This window comes from Anguilla rostrata, chromosome 16 (genome assembly GCF_018555375.3).
Source record: "Anguilla rostrata isolate EN2019 chromosome 16, ASM1855537v3, whole genome shotgun sequence".
NCBI classification, from domain to species: Eukaryota; Metazoa; Chordata; class Actinopteri; order Anguilliformes; family Anguillidae; genus Anguilla; species Anguilla rostrata.
In genome coordinates this window covers 11,700,209-11,722,180 of record NC_057948.1, presented here as the reverse complement: position 1 = coordinate 11,722,180, position 21,972 = coordinate 11,700,209, and the positions used below count along the sequence as shown (strand labels likewise).

The 21,972-nt window shown below is 52.8% G+C and overlaps 1 protein-coding gene across 3 annotated transcripts in view; it reads right to left on the bottom strand.

Moving 5' to 3' along the window:
* Positions 1-21,972, bottom strand: part of igf1ra (insulin-like growth factor 1a receptor) — a 100,340-nt gene that overhangs the window by 14,377 nt on the left and 63,991 nt on the right. For 2 of the 3 annotated variants that reach the window (XM_064312622.1, XM_064312624.1), the window contains exons 3-17: positions 20,372-20,678; positions 19,835-19,971; positions 18,936-19,080; positions 16,731-16,939; positions 14,808-14,934; positions 14,306-14,541; positions 13,103-13,270; positions 12,302-12,509; positions 5,103-5,383; positions 4,397-4,539; positions 4,113-4,278; positions 3,860-3,962; positions 3,606-3,676; positions 3,250-3,479; positions 603-710 (exon numbers count right to left, since the gene is read on the bottom strand). In XM_064312622.1, coding sequence (XP_064168692.1) covers positions 603-710; positions 3,250-3,479; positions 3,606-3,676; positions 3,860-3,962; positions 4,113-4,278; positions 4,397-4,539; positions 5,103-5,383; positions 12,302-12,509; positions 13,103-13,270; positions 14,306-14,541; positions 14,808-14,934; positions 16,731-16,939; positions 18,936-19,080; positions 19,835-19,971; positions 20,372-20,678 — 2,639 coding nt within the window. The remainder of the gene's footprint in view (positions 1-602; positions 711-3,249; positions 3,480-3,605; positions 3,677-3,859; positions 3,963-4,112; positions 4,279-4,396; positions 4,540-5,102; positions 5,384-12,301; positions 12,510-13,102; positions 13,271-14,305; positions 14,542-14,807; positions 14,935-16,730; positions 16,940-18,935; positions 19,081-19,834; positions 19,972-20,371; positions 20,679-21,972) is intronic. The other variant, XM_064312623.1, reaches the window with a different exon arrangement.

The following is a 21,972-nucleotide window of genomic DNA, read 5'->3' as shown; positions in this document are numbered from 1 at the left end:
TAAATCAGGTGAATCTGAGGGGCTCAGGTAAATCAGTGGCTGAGATCTCAGGGTATCAGGTGAATCTGAGGGGCTCAGGTAAATCAGGTGAATCTGAGTAGGCTCAGGTAAATCAGGTGAATCTGAGGGGCTCAGGTAAATCAGGTGAATCTGAGGGCCTCAGGTAGATCAGGTGAATCTGAGGGGCTCAGGTAAATCAGGTGAATCTGAGGGGCTCAGGTAAATCAGGTGAATCTGAGGGCCTCAGGTAAATCAGGTGAATCTGAGTGGGCTCAGGTAAATCAGGTGGCTCTGAGGGGCTCAGGTAAATCAGGTGGCTCTGAGGGGCTCAGGTAAATCAGGTGAATCTGAGGGGCTCAGGTAAATCAGGTCACTCTGAGGGGCTCAGGTAAATCAGGTGAATCTGAGGGGCTCAGGTAAATCAGGTGAATCTGAGGGCCTCAGGTAAATCAGGTGAATCTGAGGGGCTCAGGTAAATCAGATGAATCTGAGGGGCTCAGGTAAATCAGATGAATCTGAGGGGCTCAGGTAAATCAGATGAATCTGAGGGGCTCAGGTAAATCAGGTGAATCTGAGTGGGGTCAGGGGGAGCAGGCGATTACCTCCTGGGACCGCAGAGACCGCAGGTGACTCTTGAGGTCTCCACGGGTCATAAGCTCCATTATGACCAGAGTGGGCTGACCCTGCGAAACCACGCCCAGCAGACGCACCTGGGCCAATCGGAAGAGAGAACGCAAATTAGCACGCAATACCATACCGACAGCCATAAAAAGCTTTTTATACAAGTGCAAGTTTGTGTATCTTAGTCACCACAGTCAATGAATGCATTTAAGACTACTTAAAAAAACCTTTTAAGGGAAACTAGCAATATCGTTGCATTTTCATTTAAAGTTTTTACCCAACTGGTTTGTTATCTCAGCACTTGGCAACTCATCTTCAGCATGAATTAACTTTTCACAGGCATTACATACTGAACTAAACTGTTCTTAACATCGCCCGTACTCAAGTTGTAAAGTAAGAATGCCTAAGACTCTGTTTTTAATTGTTCTATATTTGTACAACAAGGAGAGGGCTCTAAAACAAGCAGGCAAACATCTTCCCTCTGAATAATTAAAGTTCAGTTCAATAATTAATTAAGTGGCTTTAGAGCAGCCTGGACGGCCTCAGGGCTGAACCGTCTCCCCGTGCCCCTGGGGGGGCATCGTTTGCACTCCATTTACTCTGAATGCACTTTGTTTTGTTCAAACAGGGCTGCTGCCGCTGAACGGGCAAGTTTAGCGTCGCCCAGTTACCAGACGAGTGGGGCAGGGCTAGTACAGCCCTCAGGACACAGGGGTAGGGCTAGTACAGCCCTCAGGACACAGGGGTAGGGCTAGTACAGCCCTCAGGACACAGGGGCAGGGCTAGTACAGCCCTCAGGACACAGGGGCGGGGTTAGTAAGGCTCTCAGGACACAGGGGCAGGGCTAGAACAGCCCTCAGGACACAGGGGCAGGGCTAGTACAGCCCTCAGGACACAGGGGCAGGGCTAGTACAGCCCTCAGGACACAGGGGCAGGGCTAGTACAGCCCTCAGGACACAGGGGCGGGGCTAGTACAGCCCTCAGGACACAGGGGCAGGGCTAGTACAGCCCTCAGGACACAGGGGCAGGGCTAGTACAGCCCTCAGGACACAGGGGCAGGGCTAGTACAGCCCTCAGGACACAGGGGCAGGGCTAGTACAGCCCTCAGGACACAGGGGCAGGGCTAGTACAGCCCTCAGGACACAGGGGCGGGCTAGTACAGCCCTCAGGACACAGGGGCGGGGTTAGTACAGCCCTCAGGACACAGGGGCAGGGCTAGTACAGCCCTCAGGACACAGGGGCAGGGCTAGTACAGCCCTCAGGACACAGGGGCAGGGCTAGTACAGCCCTCAGGACACAGGGGCAGGGCTAGTACAGCCCTCAGGACACAGGGGCAGGGCTAGTACAGCCCTCAGGACACAGGGGCAGGGCTAGTACAGCCCTCAGGACACAGGGGTAGGGCTAGTACAGCCCTCAGGACACAGGGGCGGGGCTAGTACAGCCCTCAGGACACAGGGGCGGGGTTAGTACAGCCCTCAGGACACAGGGGCGGGGCTAGTACAGCCCTCAGGACACAGGGGCAGGGTTAGTACAGCCCTCAGGACACAGGGGCAGGGCTAGTACAGCCCTCAGGACACAGGGGCAGGGCTAGTACAGCCCTCAGGACACAGGGGCAGGGGCTAGTACAGCCCTCAGGACACAGGGGCAGGGCTAGTACAGCCCTCAGGACACAGGGGCAGGGCTAGTATAGCCCTCAGGACACAGGGGCAGGGCTAGTACAGCCCTCAGGACACAGGGGCAGGGCTAGTACAGCCCTCAGGACACAGGGGCAGGGCTAGTACAGCCCTCAGGACACAGGGGTGGGGCCATTATGGCTCTCAGGACACAGGGGCAGGGCTAGTACAGCCCTCAGGACACAGGGGCAGGGCTAGTACAGCCCTCAGGACACAGGGGCAGGGCTAGTACAGCCCTCAGGACACAGGGGCAGGGCTAGTACAGCCCTCAGGACACAGGGGCAGGGCTAGTACAGCCCTCAGGACACAGGGGCGGGGCTAGTACAGCCCTCAGGACACAGGGGTAGGGCTAGTACAGCCCTCAGGACACAGGGGCAGGGCTAGTACAGCCCTCAGGACACAGGGGCAGGGCTAGTACAGCCCTCAGGACACAGGGGCAGGGCTGGTACAGCCCTCAGGACACAGGGGCAGGGCTAGTACAGCCCTCAGGACACAGGGGCAGGGCTGGTACAGCCCTCAGGACACAGGGGCAGGGCTAGTACAGCCCTCAGGACACAGGAGCAGGGCTAGTACAGCCCTCAGGACACAGGAGCAGGGCTAGTACAGTCCTCAGGACACAGGGGCGGGGCTAGTACAGTCCTCAGGACACAGGGGCGGGGCTAGTACAGTCCTCAGGACACAGGGGCGGGGCTAGTACAGCCCTCAGGACACAGGGGCGGGGTTAGTAAGGCTCTCAGTACACAGGGGGCGGAGCCAGTAAGGCTCTCAGTACACAGGGGCAGGGCTAGTACAGCCCTCAGGACACAGGGGCGGGGTTAGTAAGGCTCTCAGTACACAGGGGGCGGGGCCAGTAAGGCTCTCAGTACACAGGGGTGGGGCCAGTAAGGCTCTCAGTACACAGGGGTGGGGCCAGTAAGGCTCTCAGCACACAGGGGCGGGGCTAAGGGTCTCTCACCACGTGGTGGCAGTTGAACTCCTTCATGACGGACGCCTCGTTGAGGAACTCGATGCGCTCGCGCATGCTGGCCGACTCGTTGACCGTCTTGATGGCCACGCGCGTCTCCGGCTCGTCCTTGACCACGCCCTTGGCGATGCCCTCGTACACCATGCCGAACGAGCCCTGGCCCAGCTCCCGAGACAGCGTGATCTTCTCCCGCGGAACCTCCCACTCGTCCGGCACGTACACTGGAGAGAGAGGAGCAAGAATACATCAGCTGCACACACACACACACACACACAGCTGCACACACACACACACACACACACACACACACACACAGCTGCACACACACACTGTAACTCTGTACTCACTCTCCGCAGCGCTGAAGTACTCCGGGTTCACTGAGGCGTACAGAACCCCGTTCCCCAGCCGGTCATTGTTCCTATGGAAACAAACCCGCCCTTCCGTCACGCAGGCTTGCACAGTAAACTCGCGCGTTTCCCATCCCCTCGCTCGCTCCCTCCCTCCCTCGCTCGCCCGCCCGAAACGGAGGGGCTCACACAAACTCTCCGCTCGCGGGGACTGGGGAACTCTGATCTCCGATTGGCTGGACGGGACTGCTCACCTCTTCTTGTTGACCACTATGAGCGCGGCCACCAGGCTGGCGATGATGAGCAGCACCACGACGGGAATGCTGATCATCAGGTACAGGAAGCTGTCATTGGCTGCTGAGGGGGGGAGGAGGGGCAAACGGAGGGAGAGAGCACAAGACAGTGATTCAGAGCGAGCGACCGGCTGACCTCGAATCTCAGTCAACAGAGCTTCTGACTCACTTAATGAAGTGAAGGAGGGGGGGAGTGAGCGGGACGGGCCCTTACGTTTGGGCGGGGGGACGTAGAAGGACGCCGACTCGGTCCAGGACCCGTTTCCGGCGAGCGAGGTGGCCCGGATCCGGACGGAGTAGTTCCCGTGCCCCAGGATGCTCAGCTTGGCCCCTCCGTGTTCCCGGTACTGTTGCCGGGATACGCATTCGTGCTTCTCCGGCTGTAAGACAAGAAAACGTGCGCGGAGGACACACACGTGCGCGCACACACACGTTAAACTGCTGCACCGCGGTACTACCGTGACAGGCAGGGGTTCGAGGGCGACGCCCGGCGCTCACCTCGTTGCTGAGGTGGAACTTGATCTCGTACATCAGGATCAGGCCGTTGGGATTGACGGGCTGGGGCCACTTCAGGAACACCGAGCCCTCCGCCCCGTCCACCCGCTCCCAGGTCACCACGCCCGGAATGTCGTCCGCTTTGTCTGGGAAAGCACCACAGAGAGAGAGAGAGAGGGAGAGAGACAGAGAGAGAGAGAGAGACAGAGAGGGAGAGAGAGATAGAGAGAGACAGAGAGAGAGGAGAGGTAAATGCCTGAGTGCAGCTCTGTGATAGCGTGTTTCAGCAAAGGTACTGTCATCACCTTACCGGAACAGCTGGGTCACTAAGCAACATAAGGACCCAGGCAATTTTAAAGCATCCTTAGTCCACTGTGGGTTTGGTACACGAGAGCATTCAAGCTCTGACCTGCAGGTTTTGGTGAAAGAGCGGGTTCTGGTTGTGGTTGTGACCTGCGTGTTTGGTACCGAGCGGGTTGCGGTCACGGTTCTGACCTGCGTGTTTGGTACCGAGCGGGTCGGTGTCTCGCGGTTCTGACCTGCGTGTTTGGTACCGAGCGGGTCGGTGTTTTGCGGTCCTGACCTGCGTGTTTGGTAGCGAGCGGGTTGCGGTCGCGGTTCTGACCTGCGTGTTTGGTAGCGAGCGGGTTGCGGTCGCGGTTCTGACCTGCGTGTTGGGTAGCGAGCGGGTTGCGGTCGCGGTTCTGACCTGCGTGTTTGGTCCTGGAGAAGCGGAAGGCGGCGGCGCTGCAGTGCTTGACCTCCTGGTTGCAGGCGTGGATGTCGATGCGGTACACGGAGAAGGCCTGCAGGTGCGAGATCTCCGTCCACTCCCGCCCGCTCACCATGGTCTCGTAGAACGGGTACTCCCGCTCCACCGGCTCGCCGTCCGTCCCGTTCCCGTCCGGCTCGGTGCCGTTCACCCCCGCGCCGTGCAGCAGGGTGCCGTTGGCCGCCCCGAAGACGTCCCGGCGGCGGCGGTCCGGGGGCCTGAGTGGGCGGGGCACACAGGGGCAGGAGTTTCAGGATTGGCCAAGATGTGAGGAGGTGGGCAGGTGACAGGACGTCGCTACGCTACGGGTGTGGTGACCTCCCTACACACACCCACGTGCCACTGTCACACACACACACACCGCACGCCCTGAGAAACCCGCCACTCAGGATTCACACACACACACACACACAGAGGAAACTCCGCAGGCTCACAACACGCACATACACAAATAGACAAACACGAGAACACGCAATAGGCCATCCTGCCGGCCATCTGAAAAACCTTTCTGGTATGGACACACACAAACACTGGTGATGGTGATGGTGTTGGGTCATGTTCTTTTTCCTTCCTAGCTGGGCTGTGTAATGCTCAAGGGTTTAAGGGTCAAATAGCTGTTGGTAAAAATGGGCATGGTCTACTTCTCCCAATCATCTGTTAGGGCCCGGTTCCCCCTTAACCGCCCCTCACACAAACACCAAACACAATATGTCTGCAAGCTCTCACTCATTAAAGGCAATGACATCAGAGACACACAAATCTTCAGCCTGCCGACCGTTAATGCAAGCTCTGTTACTGGTGTAAATAACGATGTAAATAACGATATAAAAAAACATCAGTTTGGGCATAGTCTGTGTGTCTGTGTGTGAACGAATGAAACTCAATGACACTCAAAGACTTCTAAAAGTAAAGAAAAACACAAAACAAGTGCGCTCCTTTGAAGAATGCCACGGGAACATAAAGCATACCAAAATACAGCGGAGATGGATGAAAGCCAGCAAATGCCGCTGAACAGAATGCAGCAGTACCGGGAGTCTGGACACTTAACCCTTCAAGGTGCGGGCTACAGTTCAGTGGCGTGAGGTCACAAATACGTGATTAGAATGTTCTTAACCGAACATTCTAATGCTGATGTTACAATCACTATGGTAATTGAAAGCAACAGAGTTCTAGAACACAGACTTAGAATTGAGAAAAAAACGTTCCAAAAAATCTACTCTTCAAAGGGTTAATCCTGGGGGGGGGGTCAGTGGACATTGAACAAATGAACTAAAACAGGGATAACTCAAATCTGACCCTCGAGTACTGCTGCTTTTCTTTCCTGCCTAACAATTAACTGATCATTAACACTGACTGACCACAGACATGGTCCCAGGTTGAAACCAGTCCTGATTAGAGGGGAAGTATGAAAGCCAGCAGTACTACTGGCCTAGAAGGCCAGATTAAAGCATCTCTGAACCATGAATGAAATCATGAGAAGAACGTAAATAATGAATTGATCCGAAGTGCACAAACGAAAGAATGAGATAAATGCACGAATGTGGGAAATGTGTGAAAGAAGAAATAAATGAAAAACAAATGAAAAATAAAAAAACGGGTAGATGAGAAGCGCGCGGATGAAAATGGTCCAACGAGCGGCGGGGTACACTGAAGCTTCAGCGCTGACTTTGGGCCCGCGCCGGGCGCCCACTGATCGCAAGGCCTACTGATCACACGGTCCACTGATCACACGGCCCACTGAGACAGCAGCACCAGCTCACCACAGCACCACGAGGGCGACTCCACAACACACCGGCGCGCCCGCCGCGGCCCCGACCGCGCGCGGGGCGGGGGGGGGGGGGCGTGGCCTTACCTAGAGTCGCGCTTAAGAGACGTGTAGCGATTGGCTCGCTCTGGGTCTCTGAAAGAATCCAACAATCAGCCGGGCGTGGTCGCATTCGAGCGGCATTTAAACAGGAGACACACGCACACGTACACACACGCGCATCGACCACAGAGAAACACAGCGACACGAGTCCACAGCGCTCACGTACCCACCATCCAGGCAAACAGCAGTCACCTGAGAGAGCAGGGACTGGTCTTCAAAGACCACGATGCTGAAAACTGTTAAGGCATTTTTTAACAAAAGCATTTTTGGCAAAAAACTCCACTGGGACAATGTATCAAGACCGGGTCAATTCAACACACGTCTGGATCGCATCTTCATGGATTTTGGCATGCTGATTTGGCCTTGGAAGAAACTCCTGGAACCAAAATGACACTCATCTTAGACTGTTAATCTGGGAGATATGGGCGAACAAAGTTCAATTAGTGCGACTCCATGACATTGACGTGCCATATCTACATTATAATAGGACATAGAGAAATGGCTCTTGTATCATTTTAAAGCTGTTTTACATTATGTTGCACCTAAAATGAAAGGTGAAAGTTTATCCACGAAAGAACCTCCATTTCAAAATCGACAAAATTGTCACCAAAGTTAGGTCGTAGTGTCATCAACACCTCCAGAAAGTTTGGTCTTCGGTTTTTGAATGGTTGCCGAGATATTACTTCATCTGAAGTAGCGTCACCTGGTTACACAACAGTAATCAAGTTGGCTTGAAAAAGGCAACTTCTTGTTCACCATTATTTCCTCACATTCTTCATCAACATCAATATTCCATATGGTACCAAGATGTGCAAGTCCGTGGCTGAGTCATGTCACGGCAACTGGATTGACATGCACAATATCGAGCAGTGACACAATCCTTGCATCAAGGCTCTGAAAGAGAGTATAATCCTTGGGCGTTTCTTATTTCTGCAAGTTATTTTATTTCATCTCCATTTTTTAGAGGAGTTCTTTGTGTGCCCTCTCTCATAGTGGATGATGATCCCTTGCTGTCCCTGAGTGGATGATGGACCTTGGTTTGGTTTGCACTGGGCTCAGTTTGTATTTAAGACTGGCTGGGTTTGAGCTTGTTTAGAGAGTTTTTGCCTTGAGGCTGACACTGTTTCTTCCACATCAAAATTTCCAAATTACAGGTTCAGATCGTCTCCATGTGTTTCGGTTTTCTGTATTTCAGCCTTAGTTGCATTGTAACTCCTAGTGAGAATCATCCATAGCACCTTGCAGAACCTTTTCTGATTTTTGTCTGTTTTGTTTTGGTTGTTTTTGTTGAGTGGCTGTGTTTTTTAGTTCCTTGTGATCCTTTGTTTGGAGGAACATAAAAGACACTGCTGCTTACTTCATTACATCAAGAAGTGCCCATCAAGAACGTAGTGCGTTATAATTTTGCATGTGCCGGACTACGTCTGTTAGCACTGTTCATTAACTGCAGTTCAACAACATTGTAAAAAATTTGTGATGCGATACCACCTCAAATAAGTAATGATATCTAGGCAATGACTCAAAAACGCACAGCCAAATATTCTGGCGGTGTTGATGACATTATAACCTAACTCTGATTTGATTCCTAAATTTGATTCATTTTGAAACACAGGCTTTTTTTTGCAGATCAACTTTCATTATCATCACTCTTAACTCTTTTTGGGGTCAGCATAGTATGTGGAAAAAACAGAGTTGGAAAATACCTTTAAAATGATGCAAGAACCATTTCACTATGACCTACAGTAATGGGGATACTGTATGGCAAGTCATTTACGCTAATCAGACCAAACTTGGTTAGCCCGTATCTGCCAGATTAACAACAAGTGTAGACGCGGTTCAGAAGTGTTGAATTGATCTGGAAAAACACAACACACAAAATAGTTTAACACAGATTTATAATTAATGAAAGACCAACAGTTTCTCTGCTTAACCACAGCAAGCAAGATCCAGTATGTCATCATAAAAAAAAAAATCATAAAACTTGACTATAGGAAACTAATGAAGCTAATCCAAACTAAGCAGGTTGCTCTTGTGATTAGGAGATCGTCACGTACTGCCAAAGTATGCAAGAGGGGAAGCGGAGCATCAAAAAGGAAGTCTTTCAACTCTCTTCACGCTACAGATTTTGGCTGCTACATTGCATGTGGCAAACAGAACATCGAGCGGTAAGAGAGCGCTCAGCCGTGGCCGACGGTGGAGACGTGTTTGGATGTCAGAGTTGACACGCACTCCGCAGCTCCCCTGGATCGAAGGTTGTAAAAAAAAAAAAACCAGCAGAAATAATGAATTTGCTTTTATTTTATAGAAAACTTTGCATTGGTCGAAGGAAACCCGATGCGTGTGGAGGCTGGGGACCGGGTGAGGTAAGGGTGAGGATTCCGCAGACGCCCCCCCCGAGACCTCCGCTCGCAGTAACCCCCGGCTCTGCTGGCGGGCGGTGGAGAGCGCACAAACGCTCCTCTTCTCGGGGGCTGACAGATATTCCTGGCGCCCGCATTTTCCTCGACAGCGACACTACGGCAAACCGCCGGAGGGGAGCGGGGGGGGGGGGGTTGGGGGGGCAGGCGCCACGGGATCGCGGGCTGCCTTCTTTCCGCAGGATGTGAAAACGCTCAAGACGATACGTGGGCGTGTCCCCCCCAAACTACAACCTTAGTGTACCGGTGAAGCCTGAGCAATGGCCAAAGTACCCAATGCATTCAAAAAGGCTGGATCGGCCAAATTTAGGGTGCACTTCGGAGTCATGTTAACCAGATAAAAACAATTCTGCGCAATTTTGTATATTTCTGCCCTGAAACACAGCACTGACAGTCTTTCACAAGCACAGTTAATATAATCACTCCACCTCATAGTGACCTGGCCACAGAACAGCCAGTTATATACTCCTTTCCCACCACAGAGCTGGAACCAGACTGGATCGTTATTAGGGGCGTAACGATGCATTGATCTGGAGATTGATGTATCGGTTCACGGGGCAATGATCTGATCCAATCGCCATAACGTACAAAAACGGAATCACAATCTTTCCTCTTGTTGAACGAGACGTCAATAAGTTTTTGTACTCTCAACCTCATCATGGTATTGTGTGTACATTATAAGAGGATTGTGTTAGCTGAATCATATATATTGATTGTTTCTTATTAATAATACGTTTTGGATTGTATTGTAGCAAAATCTGCGATATTGGCAAATATCAAACCGTTGCTTCATGAATCAAAATCATACGCTATCGTGGTTAAGCCTGAGGTTGAGACCCCAAGTCGTTATACCCCTTTACTGTTGAACTGGAACCAGGCTGGCTCATTACACCCCTTTCCCACTGTAGAGCTGGAACCAGGCTGGCTCATTACACCCCTTTACTGTTGGACTGGAACCAGGCTGGCTCATTATACCCCTTTACTGTTGGACTGGAACCAGGCTGGCTCATTATACCCCTTTCCCACTGTACAGCTGAACCAGGCTGGCTCATTATACCCCTTTCCCACTGTAGAGCTGAACCAGGCTGGCTCATTTTACACCCTTTCCCACTGTAGAGCTGGAACCAGGCTGGCTCATTATACCCCTTTCCCACTGTAGAGCTGGAACCAGGCTGGCTCATTATACCCCTTTCCCACTGTAGAGCTGGAAGCAGGCTGGCTCATTATACCACTTTCCCACTGAAGACAGGAACCAGGCTGGCTCATTATACCCCTTTCCCACTGTAGGGCTGGAACCAGGCTGGCTCATTATACCCCTTTCCCACTGTAGAGCTGGAACAAGGCTGGCTCATTATAGCCCTTTCCCACTGAAGAGCAGGAACCAGGCTGGCTCATTATACCCCTTTCCCACTGTAGAGCTGGAACCGGGCTGGTTCATTATACCCCATTAGTACTGGCCTGGTTCTGGTTCCAGATCTCACCCCCCCAGTACCGGTTCCTGCTGCTTTCCTTCTCCACAATACCAAACATGGGCCGGCAACCTGGAGCATTAGACAATCATCTGGCACAGAAGAACAAGTGGCCTTGAATTAGCCCAAAAAGAGAAGGGGGTCTGGGGTGTGGGTGGGGGCTGGGGTGAAGAGCAGGAAGGCTCGGGGAATGAGTAAAGATACGTGGCTCGGGGCGAGGCTGAGGATTGCACTCCGCAGGTTTCTCTCACGGTTCTGGTGAGCGGAGTGTTCCGCACCAGGCGCTCGAGAGGTTGCGAGGTCAAACCTCAGCCGGGGCACTGCCGTTGCACCCTAGAGCATAGGTACTTAACGCTGTTGCTTCAGTAAAACAGGCCACTACATAGATGTACAATGTTTTTAAAAAGAAACCTACATCTTGTAAGATGTAAGAAATGAAACCATTACATCACGTGTCAGCAGTAGGAAAAAGAAGGAAAGCAGGAGGTTCAGAAGGAAAGGAAATTAAGACCTTGGGCTTCATTTATCAACCATGGAAAAGTTCTTATTTCTAGACCATCTTCAAGCCATTCGTACGTACAGCTAGAGGCTGAAGAGTCAAATTTCAATGCAAACACGTATGTTTTTTTCCTCTCTTAAATCAAATCCGGGATCTGGCGTGTGTGCCATTAGTTCTTCTCAAAAACGCTGAAATTGGTTCACATGTCAACGAGCTGCGCTAAAATGACAATCAATTAGCAATCAAGACGCTGTATGTGGAAATCAATTTGAATAGTTACACGTGGAATTAACATTTACAGTGAGTGTGATGAAAGAACACGCGTTCATGCATTTATTTTATGCATGTTCGTCATGGAAACAGCCACATTATGATATATTACAATAACATGTCGACACAATGAGAACCTTGAATGAATAACATAATGGACACGTCAAATGAATACGACGTGATGCTATCAACTCATAGCTCATAACCTGCTGCTTAATGGATGTATTATTCAATATGTTGGCGTAAGCTTGAAGTAATTATTCCACCTTGACATAAATACCCCTAAACCTACATGCAAAAGAGCCATACTTGCCAGCTTTCTGGCACACCGAACGCTTGATAAATGAAGCCCGTGATCCCCTAAACCCCTAAAGCAGTGTAAGAAGTGCACCCCAAAATCCCTGTGCAGATCCAGTCGTCGTCCCACACCCAAGCAGTCACTCCTTCACTGCATGAACCATTAGGGGGTCCCCCAAACCTATAACACACTTGAACGCTGCACGGCAGACGGTACAGGGGACCCCCTCATCTGAACAGTCTGGCCTAAGATCACTACACGAGCGGAGGATGCAACCCCCGCCCCAGCAGGGGGCGCCCCGCCAGGGACGGCTCACCTTGGGGTGAAGATCGCGTTGTGCAGGAAGTTCTCGAACACCTTCCGGTACGAGGCGTCCTCCGCCTCGGCCTTCAGGTCGTCGGCGGACTTGGGGCAGGGGCAGCAGGGGCCTTTGTCCGTCCCGCCGGGGTCCGACTTGGTGGGCTTGGTGTCCTCCTCCATGTCCACCACCTCCGTGGCCGAAATCCGGATGGGAATCTTCAGCTCTGCGTTTGGGAAAGGAGTGAAATGTTTTAAAATAATGTTTTAAAAAAAAAAAACAACATACGCAGCACATGAATATGAATTAGCTGAGGCCTCCAGACTGGATCATCCTACTCTGACGCTGAGCTTCAGGGAGTGGATGTTCTCTTTGGTCTGGTAGAAGCATTCGCTTGGGTTTGGGAGGAGTGCATGTCCTTGGTCTGGGAGCACCTTTAGAGCAGCAGTGTGTAGGTGCTACCATAGGCGCACCTAGAGCAGCAGTGTATGTGCTACTAGAGGGGTACCTTAGAGCAGTGTGTAGGTGTACCAGTAGAGGGCGCTCACCTTTAGAGAAGCAGTGTAGTGCTACCAGTAGAGGGTGCTCACCTTTAGAGCAGCAGTGGTAGGTGCTACCAGTAGAGGGCGCTCACCTTTAGAGCAGCAGTGTGTAGGTGCTACCAGTAGAGGGCGCTCACCTTTAGAGCAGCAGTGCGTAGGTGCTACCAGTAGAGGGCGCTCACCTTTAGAGCAGCAGTGCGTAGGTGCTACCAGTAGAGGGCGCTCACCTTTAGAGCAGCAGTGTGTAGGGTAGGTGCTACCACTAGAGGGCGCTCACCTTTAGAGCAGTAGTTGTGCTGGTACAGGTCCCGGTCTTCGGGCTGCTGCTGCCAACGCACCAGGTAGTAGGTGAGGTTCCCATTGGGGGAGACGGGGCGTGACCACTTGACCAGCAGCTTGGAGGAGGAGTTTGAGTACGCGCGGACGTCCTGGGGCATGGTGGGCTCTGCAAAAGGGAATCAGGAGAGAGGAGATGGTTTCCATGGTTGCGCACTGCTCATCTTTGAGCCAAGGGTGAAATATCTGGTATACACATGTCCATTGGGCATAAGGGGGCAGTACAGGTGTGTTTGTACCAGAGGGTGTGGTCCAGGTGTGTTTGTACCTGAGGGTGTGGTACAGGGGTGGATGTACCTGAGTGTGTGGAACAGGGGTGGATGTACCTGAGGGGGTGATACAGGCATGGATGTACCTGAAGGTTTGGTGCAGGTGTGTTTGTACCTGAGGGTCTGGTACAGTTGTGCAAGTACCTGAGGGTTTGGTATGGGAGTATAAGTACCTGAGGGTTTGGTACAGGTGTGTGTGTACCTGAGGGTGCGGTGCAGGAGTGTGTGTACCTGAGGGTGTGGTACAGGTGTGTAAGAACCTGAGGGTGTGGTACAGGTGTGTTGTGTGTACCTGAGGGTGTGGTACAGGTGCGTGTGTACCTGAGGGTTTGGTATGGGTGGGTAAGTACCTGAGGGTTTGGTACAGGTGCGTGTGTACCTGAGGGTTTGGTAGGGGTGTGCAAGTACCTGAGGGTTTGGTATGGGTGTGTAAGTACCTGAGGGTTTGGTATGGGTGGGTAAGTACCTGAGGGTTTGGTACAGGTGCGTGTGTACCTGAGGGTTTGGTAGGGGTGTGCAAGTACCTGAGGGTTTGGTATGGGTGGGTAAGTACCTGAGGGTTTGGTATGGGTGGGTAAGTACCTGAGGGTTTGGTACAGGTGCGTGTGTACCTGAGGGTTTGGTACAGGTGCGTGTGTACCTGAGGGTTTGGTAGGGGTGTGTAAGTACCTGAGGGTTTGGTATGGGTGGGTAAGTACCTGAGGGTTTGGTATGGGTGGGTAAGTACCTGAGGGTTTGGTACAGGTGCGTGTGTACCTGAGGGTGTGGTACAGGTGTGTTGTGTGTACCTGAGGGTTTGGTACAGGTGTGCAAGTACCTGAGGGTGTGGTACAGGTGTGTAAGAACCTGAGGGTGTGGTACAGGTGCGTGTGTACCTGAGGGTTTGGTGCGGATGTAGACCACTTCGCTCTTGGCTCCCAGGATGTGCTTGTCCTCCACCACCAGGGTGATGGCCTTGACAAACACGGCGTACTGGGTCCAGGGCTTGAGCGGGGACAGCAGGACCCCGGGGTCCATGCTCTTGTCCTGCGGCAGGTCCACGTCCACCATGTTCCAGCTGTTGGAGCCGCAGCCGTCCTGCCCGTCGAACTCCGTGATGTTCTGGAAGGGTCTGCAGCGGGAGGAGAGAGCGTCACATTTGGGAGACCCCCACCCCGAGTGTATTTAAACGCTCCCTGAACCACAGGGGGACGGGCTTTCATAATTAGATTCCAGCAATAACAGGTCTCAGGTTAATTTGGTGAATTACGGTCTTTGCTGCAAAATTCTGTAATTCTGATTTTTGTAATGGGTGTACAAAATTGAACTGAGTGGGAGAGAATGGGAGAGGGAGAGAGAGAGAGAGACAGAGAAAGCGAGAAAGAGAGAGATACTCACGCTTCCTTATAGTACACGATGAAGCTGATGAGGTCCCTGTAGTCTGGGGGCCGATAGCGCTCCCAGGTGAGCTTGATCCTGTTGCTCATGGTGCTGTTGGACTTGAACTTCAGGGTGTGGCTCTCACCTGTACGGAACAGACAGGTAGTCGCTCTAACTCAATACATTTGATCCACCGTATAACAACTGATATTTACTCTCCTCAGAGTCAGGCTGTGTGAAGCCCCACGTAGGCGGAGCTATGAGGCGTGGGCTACCAATGGCTCGCTGATCTAATTTAGTATATGTTGTGGACAGCAGTGTTTTCTGATTGGTTCATGGGTAGGTCAACTAGAGCAGTACAACAGCTTTTCCATCCACTGGCCACAGTGGCTAGTGCTTCCCAAAATTCACCAGCCAATGTCACTGTTTAACCAGACAATTAGATATTGAGCATAGAAACAGGACCTCCAAGCGAGGGGTGGTGACCTGCCAAAGTGGCAGAGTGGACAAAATGACAAAAAAAGGTCACAGGAAAAATGCATCAGCATTTGACTGGTGTTGATTTTGTACCCTGAGGTCAAACCTTCCACAGATTTAAACAGGCCTTCTGTTTATTGGTCCAATTTATGCTGAAACATCTTAAAAAAATTAAAACTAAAATATATTGTTGGTCAAGTTGAATGAGATCCATATGAAGTAAGGATTTCAAATAAACGAATGTACAGCCACAACTTCATTTTACGAACAGCAATCATTGCCGATATTATTGCAGGTGTAATACCGATACGTGTAAGCACACACACCTGGACTGCTGACTAACGGGCTGCAGCGAAATCAACACGGAACAGACGGACTGGGAACGACACGCTAACCGCTCGGCTAAAGGACTCGCGCGTCGACGCGTCCTAAAACAGGCAGACCCGAAAGCGCCGGAGCGTGTCCCCCCCCCGAGCCCCGCGGGCGATCGGCTGCCACGGCTCCTCAGGAGCGGCGCAGGAGCCGGAGGAGGGGAACGCAGCTAGCGCTGCCGTTTCTGGAGCTTTCCGCTCGAACGCGGCCGCTCGCTTACCTTCGCCGGGACGACCCCGAAAGGTGCCTCAAGGACGCCAGGGCCTGCAGCCCAAAGCCCCAAACTGCCACTTTCGCGGTTCCCACAGTCCCAACGCCCACCTCTGCCGCAACACCACCCCCCCCACCCCCCCGAATCAGTCGTGAAACTTTTTGAGGCCTACTGAGAATTATACTTTGTTTTCTAATCCAGTGAAGGCGTGAGGAATCCCACCCCCCACCCCCCCCAGAGTGAATAGTAATTCAGAGCCAGAGTAGGGAACGATCCTCGTCAGTAGCCCTTGGGAAAGTCAGGAAGCATAACAAGTCATAAAAGTAATAAAATTGTAAAGAAAACCGATAAAATAGCATTTTTTTTGCTTTACTCAGACAGGTAGGAAGCAGAGAGGGTAACAGATAGAGAAGGGGGCACAGCTGAGAAAGCGGCATGGGGGGGGATCAAAGCCCCGCCCACGTGGGGGTGGGGGGATCAAAGCCCTGCCCATGGGGGGGGGGGAGAACGTTAGCACAGCTAGGCAGCAGGCCGCTGCATCTCACCAACAAAACCTTTTCGTTTTTGTCTGACCGTTATTTAACCAGTAAGAGACTTAAGAAGTGGACATTTCGGTGGGTGTGACCTGGGGGTGGGGGGGGGCAGGGAGGTGAACATATATTACAATGGTACTAAGCGCACAAATTTTAAATAACAAAACCAAACGATACGGGAGAAAAGCGACCATTGAGAATAATGAATTTATAAAGAAATCATAGGACAATCCCGCTTATGGTCAGACCTATAAAGCTCATCTGAAGTGAAGTGAAGAAGCCGAACAGAGAGAGAGAGAGAGAAAGGGCTGGGGGGGGGGGGGGAAGAGAGAGAAGCGGAGCACTCACAGCTGGCTCGGTCCCCGTTGTGGCGGAATTCTTGCTCCGGGAACTTCTCGGTGATTCCCGTCTTCTCCCACATAGTGCGGATCTCGGAGATGCAGAGCTTGGGGTTGAAGCGGAAGAAGAGCTTCCCCGCGTCGATGGTCAGGTTGTGCTGGGTCCAGTCCCACAGGAACTGCAGGTTCTGGTTGTCCAACGCCGTGAACGAGTACAACCTGGGAGCGGGGGAGGAGACGGGAGCGGCCGTTAAGCACTGCGCTAAAGTTTGGGGAAGGTTCGTGTGACGTTTAGGCAGCGTTTGGGGAAGGTTAGTGTAACGTTTAGGCAGCGTTTGGGGAAGGTCTGTGTGACGTTTAGGCAGTGTTTGGGGAAGGTCTATGTGACGTTTAGGCAGCGTTTGGGGAAGGTCTGTGTGACGTTTAGGCAGCGTTTGGGGAAGGTCAGTGTGACGTTTAGACAGCGTCTGGGGAAAGTTTGTGTGACATTTAGGCAGCATTTGGGGAAGGTCTGTGCGACGTTTAGGCACCATTTGGGGAAGGTCTGTGCGACGTTTAGGCAGCGTTTGGGGAAGGTCTGTGTGACGTTTAGGCAGCGTTTGGGGAAGGTTTGTGTGACGTTTAGGCAGCGTTTGGGGAAGGTCTGTGTGACGTTTCGGTAGCGTTTGGGGAAGGTCTGTGTGATGTTTAGGCAGCGTTTGAGTCTGGTGCCCTGTTCACAGGGCCGGGCGGGGCGGGACGCTGCGGCTTTAACTGCGCGGGGCCCTCAGGAATGCGCGGAATCCCAGCGCCTAGCGGTATCGCTTCTACAGCGCGTAACACGAGCCGGGGAGGGGAACCTAGAGGAGCGCTTTCCCATGACCCTCTCTGCTACGCACAAACCCCCCCGTCCCCAAAGCTCTCCAGTAACAGCACCGATACTGTGTGTGTGGGATATGTGTGGGCTGTGTGTGTGAGTGTGCATGCACGTGTGTGTGTGTATGGGGTGTGCGAGTGTCCATGCACATGTGTGTGTGTGGGGTGTGTGCATGTACATGTGTGTGTGTGGGGTGTGTGCATGTACGTGTGTGTGTGTGGGGTGTGTGCATGTGTTCGTGTGTGTGTGTGGGGTGTGTGCATGTACGTGTGTGTGTGTGGGGTGTGTGCATGTGTTCGTGTGAGTGTGTAAGCATACATGAGCAATTTCATCATTTCCTTTCCCCCCAGATATCGTTGTGAACCAACAGCTCTGCTCTGCTTTAATCTGGATTTTGGGGCGAGCACGCTGCACACATTGAGCCGGTGCACGCTCGGGCCGTCTCTGATGTGGGAGACGAGGAGGCAGTCTGGCTCCTAGGGTTGGGTCGGTTTCCGGATTTGCCGGTCCGGTCCGGTCCGGTGTACGAGCTTAACCCGGTCTGATTTTATGGGAACCGACTGAACCGGCATTTGTCATTATGAGACGTTCTGGCAAATGAAAAAGTAGCCTACATCAGCAACCAGTGCCGACGGCGCTAAATCCAACTGTGCCAACGTGATTAACATAATATTACGTTTGTTTATAAACGGAGCCCCGAGTGTCTGAGTGGAAAAAAAAACAAACTTCTGGTGCCGTGTGACCTTCCGGCCGCCCCGGGTCATGGGGTGCAAAAACCAGGCCCTCCCCCCCCCCCCCCCCAAAATCATGACAGGTGCCTGAAATCCGGGCACTGAAACACAGTTCCAGGAAAAGCACAGGGAAGGGCAACAAGAGTAGTTTCTCAGTGACCTGACCGTGACCTGACCGTGACTGACCGATCATGCTTGATATCTTTAGATGGGCTTTAAACATTGAAAATAGTGCTAGGACTACGCATTTTGATACGTTCAATAGAAGCTGATAACGCATACCGACTGAATTGGTTCTCGATAACTGGATTAACATTCTATGATCAATACTTCAGCATAATCAAACCTCCCTCCCCCTTGTTCTTTCAGTCTAAACAGCTCACCGAATTCACTCACGCAGAGAGCAGGAAAGATGACTCACGGCGATATGAAACTGTTATTTTGTGTGTGGTTGTTAGATATTATCAAGCAGGAATATAACCGATCTGAGTAATCCCTTGGTGATCGTGACAGTCTGATATTGGGAATAATAATTCATCTCGGTGTGGTCCCTACTCCTTACCCCTCCAGGAGCTCCTCCCCATGCACACTCAAACCCCACACACACACACACACACACACTGCGTACCCCTCCAGCAGCTCCTCCCCGTGGATGTGGCGCAGGCTCTTGAGGAAGGACAGGGAGCCCAGGGTGTGGGAGTATCGGATCCGGACGTACCCCGTCACCGTCTGGATCAGGCCCATGAAGCTCTCCAGCTCCGAGGCGATGTTGTCTGGGGAGAGGGGAGGAGGAGGCGCTGAACGGACGAGACGCACCTGAACAACACCAGGCCCGGACCCGGCCGGACCGGCCAGGACCCCGCCCCGCCCTCCTCGGACCCCGCCCCCTCCTCTCAGCCGTTCGGAGGAGAGGGAGGAGCATCGCTTGGTACCCGCCCGCCCCTGAGCACATACATCACCTCAGTCAGCATGTCACTCCCCCCCCCCCCCCGGTCACCCCGAAGCTCAGAGCCGCTACGCTACGCTACGCTACGTCCTGAATCCAGGTCAGGCATCTATTTATTTATTTATTTATTTAGGATCCCCATTAGCAATACACAATATCACAGGTACTGCAATTTACCGCATTTAAGCTGTTCTGTGAGATCTGTGCTGTAAGCAGACCGCCAGGCAATTCAGACTGCAGAGTCACAGCAGCCAGGCTGGGAACTGAAACTGAAATAAAGCCGAATCATCCAGAAGCCCGTGCAGCCACCAGTTAAATTGGGGGAAAACGTCCTGCTTCTTTAAGGGAAAATTGAAAAAGGTTCGATTGAACGCGTGAAGGAAGTGTTTAGATATCATCCCTTTCGGAGAAGCTCGCTCGGCACGCACCCAGTCACTTTCACCCCCCCCGTAAAGCAGAGGAAACATTTGATATGACGCGCGAGTGCAAACAGAAGAAACGGCATCGGGCTGAACCAACGGAGCCGTTCTGAGGGGGGAGTCGGTCGGCTCCCCCCCCCGCGGCCGGCGAGTGGTACTCACTGCCCCGGCGGATGTTGATTTGGAGGTTGCCCTTGATGACGGTGCAGCCCTTCAGGGACTGGGCGGCGTCCACCGAGTCGATGGTCTTTCCGTAGCAGATCTTGTCACAGAGTCCGTCGCAGGCGCTGCAGAACATGCTGAGGGGGAAAGGGGCGGGGGGGGGGGGAGACGAGGGGGGGGGTTAGTGTCAAGGTCACACTGAGGAGGAAAACAAAGTTCCACAGAGGAGACACACCAGCAGGACCGGGCCAGACTGCTGTCTGGGGCCTACAGGGTCAGAACTCCCCAAATACGCTACCCTTTTAGAACCTGATTTATCTGGGCTACTGGATCACCGCTTCAACCAGATGACCATTTATTATTTTTTTTTTTTTATGACTTTTGAGACCCGAGGAAAGCTCAGTGCTTGGGCTTTAAACAGCAAAATAAAAACAGGATACAAGACAGAATGACAACCTTAACCAGATACCCACCCACCCCTGTCCCATAGCTCCGCCTCCTTCCTGTAGCTCCGCCCCCCCGCCCCGCCCCGCTCACCTGTGGCTGTCCTGCCGGGTGAAGCCCGAGGGGCAGTCGGGCACGCACTCGCCCCCGTGGATGACGAAGCGGTCGAAGTCGTTGGGCAGGTGCACGCGGGAGCACAGGTCCTCGCTGATGCAGCGCCAGCCCTCGAAGCGGAAGGTGCCCGGCGGGCAGTCCGTCACGCAGCGGCCCTCGTGGAAGTAGTGCACGCAGGCGGCGCACGCCGCGTCGCTGCCGGGCTCCGCGCAGCCGCCCAGGCACTGCGCGTGGCAGCACTCGCCCGCCTCCGTGCACGCACGCTTCCCACAATGCTCCGGGCACACTGCGGGAGGGAGGGGGAGGGAGAGAGGGGGAGAGGGGGAGAGAGAGAGAGAGAGAGAGAGGGAGAGAGAGTAAGAGACAGGGAGAGGGAGAGGGAGAGAGGGAGAGGGAGAGGGAGAGAGGGAGAGAGAGAGAGAGAGAGAGAGAGAGAGGGAGAGAGAGGGAGAGAGGGAGAGAGAGAGAGGGAGAGGGAGAGAGGGAGAGAGAGAGAGAGAGAGAGAGAGAGAGAGAGAGAGAGGGAGAGAGAGAGAGAGAGAGAGAGGGAGAGAGGGAGAGAGAACATTTAACCACATTGCTCTTCACAGACACATACCCATATGTACATGTACAGCATCTCACTGCTCACTGCACAAACGTCCCTAGCGTCTCATTACGTTTATTTGGCAGATGCTTTTATCCAAAGTGACGGTAAGTAAGCGCATACTGAAGGTCAACTATAAAACACAGGTCCAATAAGGTACCATATTCATTTTGTAACAGTTCTTCATAGCCGTGAACACACTGAATCCAGGTCACACAGTAAACATTACTCTGACCTATGCTAAGTCAAACTAGGAGGCATGACAAGCTACAACATCAAGATAATGATACAAAGTACAATATGAGTGCTGGATGGAGGTACATGTAACATAAAAAAGCAGTCTCACTGCTTTTGAAGTAACATACCCATCATCTCACTGCTTTCGCATGACCTAGGCACAGCCTTTCACAAAACAGCACAACACTGAGCGGGCAAATTTTAACCCTTTGAGCTCAAATGCACTTCAGACTCATGACAACACCAAACAACAAAGCAAAAAATAAATACAAATTAAAATAAAAGAGGACAGTTGTAGTTGGAAACATTTTAGAAATTTTAGCATGGTGCACTGTGAAGAGACGCGTAGAGCATTTGGGGGGGGGGGTAAGCCCCTGGTAAACAACCGGATCCTGTAATTTCCAGTAAGCTCTGGCTTTGGAGAGAGGCCCTGCTCTGGGCCTGTGGGAGGTTATGGGGGGGGGATTAGCGGGCTGTAAAGTGGTAATCGCCTGGCGGAGGCAGACCCGGAGCAGCAGGAGGGAGCACCGCGCTGTAGGGAGGGGGGGGTGGGCGTGCACGCTCTGCTGCCCTCTGCTGGTCACGTCGGTACACTGCAGACCCAACAGAGCAGACGGAGGAAGAGCTCGCTCCGTAAACCTGCTGGACTGGGGGGGACTGGTGACAGCTGTACCGGGACAAGGGGAGGGGGGGTGCCACCTGGCGCAGCGGTGCCAGGGCATCCCAGGTCAGGCAGGGCGGCAGGGGACGAGCCCGC